The 14,149-nt window shown below is 40.9% G+C and overlaps 1 protein-coding gene across 3 annotated transcripts in view; it reads right to left on the minus strand.

Annotated features, from left to right (window-relative positions):
• The window catches only part of KIF15 (kinesin family member 15), a 62,181-nt gene that overhangs the window by 44,902 nt on the left and 3,130 nt on the right, over window positions 1-14,149 (minus strand). For 2 of the 3 annotated variants that reach the window (XR_006891729.1, XM_046684009.1), the window contains exons 2-4: window positions 6,015-6,057; window positions 5,337-5,520; window positions 2,979-3,055 (exon numbers count right to left, since the gene is read on the minus strand). Coding sequence is in view for 2 of the 3 variants with exons in the window: in XM_046684009.1 (XP_046539965.1) it covers window positions 2,979-3,055; window positions 5,337-5,520; window positions 6,015-6,057 (304 nt within the window). In the remaining variant the exon portion in view is untranslated. Of the gene's footprint in view, window positions 1-2,978; window positions 3,056-5,336; window positions 5,521-6,014; window positions 6,058-14,055; window positions 14,121-14,149 lie in introns of those variants that run through there. The other variant, XM_046684023.1, reaches the window with a different exon arrangement.

A 14,149-nucleotide genomic window follows, 5' to 3' on the forward strand; every position in this document is an offset into this window, starting at 1 on the left:
TCGACTGCCAAAAGCAATTTTCATTAAGTTATTAATGAATATGCCACAAATTAAACATTACAACTAGTATGCCTACAGACACTTCAAAGAAAACAGTTCTGAAGATTTATAATCTCTGGCAATTGTGGCTCTTACTTCCAATTCATTTTTTAACTTTACCACTCAAAACATTCCGTAAAAAAAAAAATCATTTTTCTCTTGAGAAGACACGAGAAAATAGTTATTTGCCTCATCACTCAAGAGAGAACATTGAGTCCTGCTGAACATGACTGAAAAATAAGCATGAAAGGAAAGGCAGATTTTCAAAGAAGAATGTAGGTGCAAAAGGAGGCTAAGCTTTAAACTTCTTAATGTATTTTATATTTTTTTGTGTTTTGAGTCAATTATAGATGAACTAGGAGCGCGCACACACACACAAAACATCAGCTGCTCAAAATGAATTATAGAATTCATTACATACTATTAAAAACCTCTAGTTTGAAATAAAATTACAAACTCTATTGCTAGAAGAAGAAAAAATTATATTACAAATTATATTCCTACTTACAAAATAAATCTAAAATGATACTAAAATTCACCGTGAATAAATGCCAAGGTTGTCACAATGCCTTCTGGACTTCCAGCTTACATTCCAATATTAAACCTGTAGCAATATTTTACGGCTGCCAACATTTAGAAATTCAGGATCATTACTCACTTTAAACATACATTTTGGAAGACAGTTTGGCAGTTTCTCATAAAAGTTAATCATAAACTTACCACATGACTCAGCAATTGCCTTCCTAGGTATTTACTCAAGTGATCTGAAAACGTATGTTCACACAAAAACCAATATTCGAATGTTTGTAGCAACTTTATTCGTAATTCCTAAAAACTGGAAGCAACCAAGATATCCTTTAACAGGGGAATGGATAAACAAAATGTGATACAGCTATACAATAAAACACTATACAACCAAAAAAAGGGGGGGGGGGTTGGAATAAGCTAATAAGAATAAGCTATTGATGCATGCAACAACATAAACGAAGCTTAAATGAATTTTACCAAAAGAAAAAAGCCAGATCCAAAAGTCTACATACTGTATGATTCCATTCATATAACCCTCTGGAAAAGGCAAAACTATAGGAATGGAAAATATATTAGTGTACCCTGGATGTCAGGGGTTGGGAGAAGGAGTGGCTGACCTCAAAGGGGACAAACGTGGAACTTTTAAGGTAAAGGAACTGTTCTCTTCAGCACTGGGGTGACAAATACATGGCTCTCTGCATTTGTTAAGACACTATACAACTGTACATCACAAAGGGTGAACTCTAAAGTATGCAACTACATAAAGAAGCAAAACACATCAACCTGGGGCCGGCCCCATGGCCAAGTGGTGAAGTTCACGTGCTCTGCTTCGGTGACCCAGGGTTTTGCCAGTTTGAATCCTGGGTGCAGACATAGCACCACTCATCAAGCCATGCTGAGGCAGCATCCACATGCCACAACTAGAAGGACCCACAACTAAAAATACACAACTATGTACCAGGGGGCTTTGGGAAAAAAAGGAAAAATAAAATCTTTAAAAAAAAACAAAACACATCAACCAGGATGCTGGAGATCCCAGGATGGAACGCAGCTAAGTGTATTACAAAAGCATGACACAACTGTGCTGAAGGGGCTAGGTGGAAAAGAAGCTGACCTAAGTAACTTTAGAAAATGAGGTTTTGATAGGAAATTGTAAGGCATAAAAAAAGGGGTATCTGTACATAAACACTGTACTCAGTAGATTCATTTCTCACAGGGATAGAGGCTAACAATTCTGAAATTGCTCTACCTGTGTACCGGGGTTGAACAAATAAATAAATGGATGATAGAACCTTTTGCTGTCAGAATGGGAAGTTACAGACAAACAAGAAAAGAAGGCTAGAATGAACCCTGTGGATTCACAGGATTCTAGAATAAACTCATGTGGATTCTAAACCCTTGGATTAGACTCAGAGACATCAGTATGAACTGAAGTTTAGCTTAACATATATACACATGCATAGATACAGAAACAATTATGGATATGCCTGTATTCATGACTTAGTACACACACATAAATTACCTAGCTCTGTCTGCTGAGAAGGCCTAGAAGCATTGATACTCCAGTAGCAACAAGCACACCTAGTGCCCAGATCTTGGTTTCTAAATACTATTCTCCAATAAAAGGAACCAGGGCTCCTTGGTGAAATGACCAATTCTAGGTCTAGGACAGGGAAAATATAAGATGAGCCAGGAGCATCTTGTAGCAACCTAAAGTAAGGAAGTGCTCAAAAAACAAAAGGATGTGACATGCCAAAGGGACACAGAAACCAATCTCAAATAGTTCCCAATGGCCGAGCTAGAAGAATATGAGCAACAAAATAAAAACAATGTAGTACTGGATTATAACCCAAAGTATAAAATAAATACACGAGTCCATACCATGTAAATAAATATTTGAATAAATATGGAGGAAGAGATGAATCTTCCTAACAGAAGAATTCCAAATAACATATGTAGATACTCTCCTGTCCAGAAGGTGGAGTTTAATATCCCTGCCACTGTGATTATCCAGGTGGGGCCAAGCTCATCACATGTGTCCTTAAAATTAGAGACCCTGTCTCAGCTGCAGTCAGAGGGAGATGTGACCAAGGAAGAGCTGGAGAAGCATGTTGTCAGCTTTCAGTATAGGTAAGGGGGCTGGGAGCCAAGTAACACGGGTGGCCCCTAGAAGCTGGAAAAGGCCAGGAAATGGATTCTCCCCTAGAGCTTCCAGAAAGGAACACAGCCCTGCTGAACCTTCATTTTAGCTCAGTGAGACCCGTGTCAGACTTCTGACCTACAGAACCTAAAGATAATAAATGTGTTGTTTCAAGCCACTAAGTTCGTGGTAATTTGTTACAGCAGCCATAGAAAATGAATAGAAGCATTTATTACAGTACCTTTCTATAAGGACACAGTCAACAACTTACTATGCAAAGATGGTACCATTATAACCGCTCATGCAAGACTCCACAATGCCTTTGGCCACAGCCGAGAACACAGACTCCTACAAACGTAAGCACCAAATGTTAACATTTCATAAAAATGAAAACATTTTTACTAAACCACACTCTAAAATATAACAAAAAGAATTGTGTGCTTAGACTTTTTTAAATACTTGTGAAAATGAAAATTATATCCTCTATGGAAAAAAGGATAAAACACGTAAGATGATAAAACTTTAAACATAATTATACCCGTTAATCTCCTATGCAATTATAGATTTAAAGCTCACATCTAGAGTTTATACAGAATTTTGTTTAGCACACTGCATGCAAACATTATACTAGTATTAGCATAAAATACATAGCCCTATATTTTCATCAGTGCTTTTCTCACAAGCTTGTACTAAATAATCTATATCTGATTTTTCTTTTCTTTTTTTTTCTTTTCTTCTTCTCTCCAAAACCCCCCAGTACATAGTTGTATATTCTAGGTGTAGGTCCTTCCAGTTGTGCTACGTGGTACACCACCTCAGCATGGCTCAATGAGCAGTGCCATGTCCGCACCCAGGATCCAGACCAGTGAAACCCTGGGCCGTCGAAGTAGAGTGCGCAAACTTAACCACTTGGCCACGGGGCCGGCCCCTAGCCCCTTTATTTTCCTTTTTACATATAAGTAAACGCAGTCTTATCAACAGTGCAGGGATTCCTAGACCTTCATTGTCTAATACAGTGGCCTTGAGTCTATATGTGGCTGTTGAGCACCTGAAATGTGGCTAGTCCAACTTGAGATGTGTTGTAAGTGTAAAATATATATCAGATTTGGAAGAATGAGCATGAAAAAGAGAATGGAAAATATCTCATTAATAACTTGCTTTATGTTGACTATATGTTGAAATGATATTTTGGATATACTGGGTTAAATAAGATACAGAATTAAAACTAATTTGACCTGTTTCTTTTAAATTTTTTTTTAATGTGGCTACTGGAAAATTCTTAATTATATATGTGGCTCACTTTATATTTCCATTATCCAGCCATGCCCTGGATGAAAAGAAAAAAGATCTAAAGATCTAAATATCTAACCAAAAGCATCCATGTGTATAAGGGAATAATCGAGATCTGTGATGTCCAATATGGTAGCCATTAGCCTTATGTGGCTATTTAAATTTAAACTAACGAAGATTAAATAAAATTTGAAATTCAGTTTCTCAGATGCACTAGCCACATGTGGCTGAATTTCAAATTTCATTTAATCTTCATTAATTTAAACTTTAAGGGCCACATATGGTTAGAGGCTACTGTAACGGACAGCACAGATACAGAACATTTCCACCACTGCAGAAAGTTCTATTGGGTAGTGCTGACTAGATCTTAACTAAATTGTCCTTAATTAGAAAAGCAGTTATTGGAGCTGACCACGTGGCCGAGTGGTTGAGTCCGCACACTCCGCTTAGACAGCCCAGGGTTTTGCCAGTTCGGATCCTGGGCGTGGACATGGCACTGCTCATCAGGCCATGCTGAGGCGGCATCCCACATGCCACCACTAGAGGGACCCACAACTAGAATATACAACTATGTACCAGGGAGCTTTGGGGAGAAAAAGGAAAGATAAAATCTTAAAAAGAAAGAAAGAAAGAAGAGCAGTTATTGATAGAATAGTATCTTAAATCTATCACTCCCTGCCATAGACTGAATGTTTGCGTCCTCCCCAAAATTCCTATTTTGAAACTCTAATCCCCAAAGTAATGGTATTTGGAGATGGGGCCTTAGGGAGGTAATTAGGTCACAAGGGTGAACCCCTCATGACGGGAGCAGCGCCTTTATAAGACGCATGTGAGAACACTCTTGCTCTCTTCCTCTCTCCACCACGTGAGGACACACTGAGAAGGCAGCTGTCTGCAAGTCAGGAAGCAAGTCCTCACCAGACACTGGGTCTCCTGGCCTTGACCCTGGAGTTCTCAACCTTCCAAACTGAGAAATCAGTGTTTGTTGTTTAAGCCACCTAGTCTACGACATTTTTGTTACAGCAACCAGAACTAAGACACTCTCCTTAAACCAGGCAGTTCAACCGTACTTATCAATCTCCAAGTGGCTCTCAAAAGTAAACCTTCACCAACCTCCGTCACTGGACAGAGAGGGAAAGCATGGGAGGCTTGCCATTTTGGTACAAAGTTTGATGAAGGAAGAAAAATATTTAGTAAAATTAAATTTAAAATATTTTTGGAATGTTTGCACCTCCTTATCTTAAATCTATCAAACTAAAGAGACCAGAAACAAAATCCTCACATATAACAGAATCTTATATTTTCCAAACGGAAAGTTAAGTTTCCAAAATTTCATTACCTGAGTGGTGTCCATGTCTGCGACATGATCAAATGTGAAGATCTTGGGCTCAGGGTTGGAGTGCAGCCGGAGAGTCGTAGAGGAGAGCAAAGATAAGCATAAGTTTTGCTCTCCATCGGCTGATCCAGAACCCTCTGTAAGTGGACGAATTCGCACAAAAACTTTGATGGCATCACCTTCATTACTAAAGACAAAAAATGTAGCAGCTAAGTTTACTGCAGAAAAGAAACTAAGAAAAGATCTGAGTCTCATATTGCAGCTAATGTTTCTATACTAAGGGTTTCCCCAACAAAGCCCATTTACCTCTTTTAAGAGTCTCACATTACTCACACCCTTTACTGATCTGCTTCACGATAATCATCTTCATAAGCCTTTACTTGAAATCAACTCAAAGGGAGCTGATTTCAAGGAGCTCCAAGCACTGCTTGTCTCTCATTTCCCTCTTAAGAGCAATAATAAAATAAGTCAACCCAAGGGAGAATTACGTTGTTGATTCTATCTCTTAGCCTGGAAAGTGAGAGCACAGGTGGGAGGGAGGAGATGTGATTTTTCCAAATTTCCAAGCAGCCGAGGACCAAGCTCAAGTCTGAAATAAGTACTCCTTACCACGCTAAATGCTTGTTTCAAGAATATCACATCCCTAATTCTTCTGGTTTCATCAACAAGGTTTTTCCTTACCTTGGTTGGTTAGATTGACAATTTGTCACATTGCGTAACTCAGCTAGAAAAGAAGAAAAAGAAGTCATTACAGGTGTTTGAAAGTACAATATAAAAATCCCATTCTTATCTAGTCTGCTCTTCACTTGCTGACAGTCCTTCTCAGCCTCCTCAGCTCCCTGGCCTCCTAACAGCAGGGTGCTCCAGGGCCCAGGCCTTTATCTTCCTCTCTATTCTATTCATACCCGCTCTGTTGGTGATGACATCCAGTCTCATGGTTTTAAATGCACTGTATATGATATAATGTCTTGATTTTGATAATTGCAATGTGATCAGTTAAGAGAATATATTTGTTCTTAGGAATTATACACTGAAGTATTACTGGTACTAACCATTTTACTCTCAATTAGTTCATAAAAAATAATATGTATAGGGAGGCGGGGCCAAGATGGCAGAGTGAGTAGTCTTCTTTGTCTCTCTCCCTTTGAATCTACAACTAATTGGACATTCATCGGTTAACAAAGGATATCCATATAGCATCTCAGGATGCCTGAGAGACCCGTGCTGCTATACATCAGAAGGCAGACGGACTTCCCCCCCGGAGGAGGTGGAGATAGGTGAAAACTCTCTGACCCCCGACCTCTGGACAGCCTAGTACCTGCAAGAGGCTCTCTTCCAGCGGACTCCCCCACAGCATCGCCACACACCAAGGGCGGGAGTGTGCACTCACTGGCAGAGTGACGGTGGAAACGTGTGACTACAGCCCTACCTAAGCCCCTCGTGATTACACCTAAGCCCAGGGGGAAACCCCAGAGTCCCACACCGGCAGCAGGGAAAGCCTCTGCTCGCCATTAGCAGAAAGGCCCCGCCCAGCATTCAGAATGCCGGGAGGCTCCCAAAGAGCAGAATTCCCAGCAAGGTAGCAGCCTGCCAGTCGCTGCAGGACTCACAGACTCCAGCTGTGCCCCAGAGGGTGCAAAAGGCACCCAGAGATCCCATGGGCATGATCGGAGGCCAGGTGGAGCTCCAGCGCCCAACTCCGCAGCCCAGAGGGAATCTCCAGGGTCCCGCACTGGTGGCAAGGAAAGCCTCTGCTCGGCGGCAGGGAAAGCCTCTGCTCGCCATTAGCAGAAAGGCCCCGCCCAGCATTCAGAATGCTGGGAGGCTCCCAAAGAGCAGGATCCTGGGCAAGTCAGCAGCCCGCCAGCCGCCGCCGGACTCACGGACGCCAGCTGTGGCCCAGAGGGTGCAAGAGGTATCCAGCGATACTGTGGGCGTGGTTGGGGGCTGGGTGGAGCTCCAGTGGCCCGGCTTCCTGGCCCAGGGGGAAACTCCAGGTTCCCACAGCAGCCTCAGCGAAAGCCTCTACACAGTACTAGTGGAGAGGCCCCGACCGGCAATCAGAAGGCTGGAAGGCCCTGGGGCAAAAGTGGCACAGCTAGGTGAGCTAACCACAGACTGCTGAAGGTACCTATAGTTCTGCTGGGACCTATAGTGGAGAAGTGAGATCTTGGGGGCTCTGACAGTGACAGAGTTGCGATTATAGGTGATCCTGCTCCCGGTTGCTGGGAAAGCCCATAACACCGCTGCAGACCTCAAGGAGGGAGCACATCTAGGTGGTCTGCAACAGTAGGCACCAGCAGCCTGAGGCCCCCTTGTGATTGCCCCCACAACTGATGAGGGACCACATGGGACCACTGTGACTATGAGGAGGGGCCCAGGTCCAGTCAGTAACAGCTGACAGGGTTCCTGGTCAGTGCAGTCTAAACAGCTGCTCCCCCCCCACAACAATTGAAACAAGTTGAAGCAGTAACTAAACTCTATCTCTATGTGGAGGCACAAATCCACGCCATCAAACAGTATGAAAAAATATATTAAATCTCCAGAACAGAAGGAAAATGACAAGTACCCAGAAAACAATCCCAAAGACAATGAAATCGATAACCTAAATGATGATGAATTCAAAACAGCCATTATTAAAAAACTCAGCAAGTTAAAAGAGAATTCAGATAGACAGCTCAACGAGTTCAGGAGCTTTGTCAGAAAAGAGTTTGATACTATAAAGAAGAACCAATCAGAAATACTGGAGATGAAGAACACAATGGAGGAGATTAAGAAAAATCTGGACTCTCTGAACAGTAGGGTCGATAATATGGAGGACAGAATTAGCAATTTGGAGGATAGGAATATAGAAATGCTGCAGACAGAGGAGGAGAGAGAACTAAGACTAAAAAGAAATGAAGAAACCCTCCGAGAATTATCCGACTCAATTAGGAGATGCAACATAAGGATTATAGGTATACCCGAGAGAGAAGAGAAGGAGAAGGGGGCAGAAAGTCTGTTCAAAGAAATAATCGCTGTGAACTTTCCAAACCTGGGGAGAGAGATGGAACTTCATGTGACAGAAGCCAATAGATCTCCAAACTTTATCAGTGTGAGAAGACCAACCCCAAGGCATATAGTAGTGAAGCTAGCAAAAGTCAACGACAAAGAAAATAATCTACAAAGGAACCCCCAGCAAATTTCTCAGCAGATACCTTACAGGCTAGAAGAGAATGGAATGATATATTTAAAACTCTGAAGGACAAAAACCTGCAGCCAGGAATACTCTACCCAGCGACAATATCCTTCAAATATGATGGAGAAATAAAAACTTTCCCAGATAAACAAGTTAAGGGAGTTCATTGCCATAAGACCTCCTCTTCAAGAAATGCTCAGGAAGACCCTCATACCTGAAAAATCAAAAAAAGGACAGGGGTTACAAAACCTAGAACAAAGAAGATAAGTATAAGGACAATAACAAAAAGTAGGAGCTCTCCATCAGAACAGGTTAGCAAAAGTTAAATAAAACATTAAAGATAAAAGGATGGGAAACACCAAAAATAAATATAATCCTGTCATTTTAACCACAAACTCACAACTCAAGAAGGAAGAGGAAAAAAAAAAACCTGACAATAACAACCGAGAAGGGGAAGAGAAAAGGGATGGAACGTTTTAATTTAAGGAAATAAGAGGCTATCAGAAAAAGAACTATCTCATCTATGAGATGTGTTATACAAACGAGCTGGTAACCATTAAACAAATAACAAGAATAAAGACACAAATTACAAACAAGAAGAAAGTCAATACAGAAATTTACCTACCTGAATTAGGAATCAAAAAATCATGGGACGAGAAACAAAGGAAATGCAAGAGAACTGGAAAACAAGTGATAAAATGGCAGTGGTAGGCCCCCACGTTTCAATAATCACTCTAAATGTAAATGGATTGAACTCTCCAATCAAAAGACACAGAGTGGCAAGATGGATCAAAGAACAAGACCCAACAATATGCTGCCTCCAGGAAACACACCTCAACCCCACAGACAAACACAGACTCAGAGTGAAGGGATGGAAGACAATACTCCAAGCTAATAATGAACAAAAGAAAGCAGGTGTTGCCATACTTATATCAGACAAAGTAGACTTCAAAGCAAAACAGATAAAGACAGACAAAGAGGGGCAATATATAATGATAAAAGGGACACTCCACCAAGATGACATAACACTTATAAATATATATGCACCCAACACAGGAGCACCAAAATTTGTAAAGCAACTATTAACAAAACTAAAAGGAGACATCAACAACAATACAATAATAGTAGGGGACCTCAACACCCCATTAACACCAGTGGATAGATCATCCAGACAGAAAATCAACAAGGAAATTATAGAATTAAATGAAAAATTAGACCAGATGGACTTAATAGATACATATAGAACACTTCATCCAAAAACAGCAGGTTACACATTCTTCTCAAGCACGCATGGAACATTCTCAAGGATAGACCATATCTTGGGAAACAAAGCAAGCATCAATAAGTTCAAGAGGGTTGAAATAATATCGAGCATCTTTTCGGATGATAATGCTATGAAACTAGAAATCAACTACAAGAATAAAGCTGGGAAAGGGGCAAAAATGTGGAGACTAAACAACATGCTACTGAACAAACAATGGATTATTGAAGAAATTAAAGAAGAAATCAAATATTATCTGGAGACAAATGAAAATGAAAACACGCCATACCAACTCATTTGGGACGCAGCAAAAGCAGTCCTAAGAGGGAAATTCACTGCAATACAGGCCCACCTCAATAAGCAAGAAAAATCTCACATAAACAACCTCAAACGACACCTAACAGAATTAGATAAAGAAGAACAAACAAAGCCCAAAGTCAGTAGAAGGAGGGAAATAATAAAAACTAAAGCAGAAATAAATGATATTGAAACAAAAAAGACAGTAGAAAGGATCAATGAAACAAAGAGTTGGTTCTTCGAAAAAATTAACAAAATCGACAAACCCTTAGCCAGACTCACTAAGAAAAACAGAGAAGTCTCAAATAAATAAAATTAGAAACAAGAGAGGAGAAATCACAACAGATACCGAAGAAATACAAAGGATCATAAGAGAATATTATAAAAAACTATATGCCAACAAATTGAACAACCTAGAAAAAATGGATAAATTCCTAGACTCTTACAACCTCCCCAAACTGAATCAGGAAGAAATAGAGAATCTGAATAGACCAATCACAAGTAAAGAAATAGAAACAGTAATCAAAAACCTCCCCAAAAATAAGAGTCCAGGACCAGATGGCTTCTCTGGAGAATTCTACCAAACATTCAAACAAGATTTTATACCTATCCTTCGCAAACTATTCCAGAAAATCGAGGAAGATGGAGAACTCCCTAACACATTCTATGAAGCCAACATCACTCTGATCCCCAAACCTGACAAGGACAACACAAAGAAGGAAAACTACAGGCCAATATTACCGATGAACATAGATGCAAAATCCTCAACAAAATTTTGGCAAATCGAATACAGCAATACATGAAAAAGATTACACACCATGATCAAGTGGGATTTATACCAGGGACACAGGGATGGTTCAACATCTGCAAGTCAATCAACGTGATTCACTACATTAACAAAATGAGAAACAAAAACCACATGATCATCTCAATAGATGCAGAGAAAGCATTCGACAAGATCCAACATCCATTTATGATAAAAACCCTCAATAAAATGGGTATAGAAGGAAAGTATCTCAACATAATAAAGGCCATATATGACAAACCCACAGCCAACATCATACTCAACGGATGAAAACTGAAACCCATCCCTCTGAGAACAGGAACAAGACAAGGGTGCCCACTTTCACCACTCTTATTCAACATAGTACTGGAGGTGTTGGCCAGAGCAATTCGGCAGGCAAAGGAAATAAAAGGAATCTAAATAGTCAACGAAGAAGTAAAACTCTTGCTGTTTGCAGACGACATGATCTTATATATAGAAAACCCCAAAGAATCCATGGGAAAACTATTAGAAACAATCAACAACTACAGCAAAGTTGCAGGGTATAAAATCAACATATTTAAATCAGTAGCATTTCTATACGCTAACAATGAACTAACAGAAGAACTCAAAAACACAATACCATTCATAATCGCAACAAAAAGAATAAAACACCTTGGGATAAATTTAACCAAGGAAGTGAAAGATCTATACAACGAAAACTACCAGACTTTCTTGAAGAAATTGATGACGACATAAAGAGATGGAAAGACATTCCACGCACATGGATTGGAAGAATAAACATAGTTAAAATGTCCATACTACCTAAAGTAATCTAGAGATTCGACGCTATCCGAATCAGAATCCCAATGACATTCTTTACAGAAATAGATCAAAGAATCCTAAAATTCATATGGGGGAACAAAAGACCCCGAATTGCTAAAGCAATCCTGAGAAAGAAGAACAAAGCTAGAGGCATCACAATCCCTGACTTCAAAGCATACTACAAAGCTACAGTAATCACAACAGCATGGTACTGGTACAAAAACAGATGCACAGATCAATGGATCAGAACTGAAAGCCCAGAAATAAAACCACACATCTATGGACAGCTTATCTTTGACAAAGGAGCTGAGGGCATACAATAGAGAAAAGAATATTTTTTCAACAAATGGGGCTGGGGACACTGGAAAGCCACGTGTAAAAGAATGAAAATTGACCATTCTTTTTCACCATTCACAAAAATAAACTCAAAATGGATCAAAGACCTAAAGGTGAGACCTGAAACCATAAAGCTTCTAGAAGAAAATGTAGGCAGTACACTGTTTGACATCAGTATTAAAAGGATCTTTTCAGACACCATGTCTCCTCAGACAAGGGAAATAATAGAAAGAATAAACAAATGGGACTTCATCAGACTAAAGAGCTTCTTCAAGGGAAGGGAAAACAGGATTGAAACAAGAAAACAACCCACTACCTGGGAAAAAATATTTGCAAGTCATATATCTGACAAAGGCTTAATATCCATAATATATAAAGAACTCACACAACTCAACAACAAAAAAACCAAACAACCCAATCAAAAAATGGGCAGGAGACATGAGCAGACATTCCTCCAAAGAAGAAATATGGGTGGCCAATAGGCACCCGAAAAGATGTCCATCATCACTGATCATCAGGGAAATGCAAATCAAAACTACACTAAGATAGCACCTTACACCCATTAAAATGACAAAAATAACCAAAACAAAAAATAAATGTTGGAGAGGTTGTGGAGAAAAAGGAACCCTCATACACTGTTGGTGGGAATGCAAACTGGTGCAGGACTATGTAAAACAGTATGGAGATTTCTCAAAAAATTAAAAATAGAAATACCATATGACCCAGCCATCCCACTACTGGGTATCTATCCAAAGAACTTGAAGTCAGCAATTCAAAAGTCCCATGCACCCCTATGTTCATCGCAGCATTATTCACAATAGTGAAGACATGAAAGCAACCTAAGTGCCCATCAACTGATGACTGGTTAAAGAAGACATGGTATGTATACACAATGGAATACTACTCAGCAGTAAAAAAGAATAAAATCGTCCCATTCGCAACAACATGGATGGACCTTGAGGGAATTATGCTAAGTGAAATAAGCCACATAGAGAAGGACAATCTCTGTATGACTCCACTCATATGAGGAATTTAAACAAGTAGACAAAGAGAACAGATTAGTGACTACCAGGGGAAACGGGGTAGGGGGAGGGCACAAAGGGTGAAGGGGTGCACCTACAACACGACTGACAATAACGTACAACTGAAATTTCACAAGATTGTAACCTATCATTAACTCAATAAAAAAATTTTTTTTAAAAAAAGAAGCATTAACATTGTTGAAACGGTCAATACTAAAAAGTTCACAATTTCTTCAATCTTCTCACATAGGCTCCTTCTCATTACCATTCATATCATTCACTGAGATCCATCAAATCAGCTCAAAATCAGCTTTAAAAAACTAAACTCCTTAAAGGATTAGACAATGTCAGAGATTGTCAGCTTTCTGTACTGAGGTACAGTAGAACAGTACACAGGATACACAGGAACAGCAGAGGACCAAGAAAGTAGTAAAAATTGAAAGGTTTATCAAAAGCAAAAATGACAGGGCTCCTCTCCATGAAAAAAGAAATGGAACGGGTCTCCTTGAGAAAACAGGGATTGTGAGCATATAAAGAACGGCTGGATCCTGTGCTTTAAACGCCCCTTATCTGAGCAGAGTCTACAACGGGCCCTCCAGAAGTGAAAGCCGTGCTTGGATCGTGAAGCGCCCCCTTCGCGAAGGTCGTAAGGTGGAAACACGCAGGAGCGGGAGACAGGCAGCCCCGGCGGGACACGGGAAGAGGCTGGCGACGAAACGGCAGGACCGAGGCTGAGGGAAGAAGGCGCAGGTGGCTGGGGGCGAGGCTCCTGGAGGAGGGCCCTCGTTTCTGGTTCACTGCTTGACCCAAGTGCCCGGAACTGGGCCTGGCTCGGAGCGTGCGCCCAGACAGACGGAAAAGAGAGCCGTTCCGTCGGCGTGTTGTCTTTGAGGGACGGAGATTCCCAGCGGCCGCGGCCGCTAGTCCGCTCCTGCGCTTCACGCTCAGGAGGGACCCCTGCGGCCGGCCAGGACGGCCGTTCTTCCACACTTGTATTTGTGGGCGGGGACCGGGTCACGAAGCCGAGGCTCCTTACTTACTTTTGCAGCCAGGCGCCATGGCACCCCCACACCTCGATCCCGAGACCAACGCAGCCGACGCCCTAACCTCCAGCCGCGCAGCGTACCTGGTTTC

This window comes from Equus quagga, chromosome 1, assembly GCF_021613505.1.
Source record: "Equus quagga isolate Etosha38 chromosome 1, UCLA_HA_Equagga_1.0, whole genome shotgun sequence".
Classification (NCBI taxonomy): Eukaryota; Metazoa; Chordata; class Mammalia; order Perissodactyla; family Equidae; genus Equus; species Equus quagga.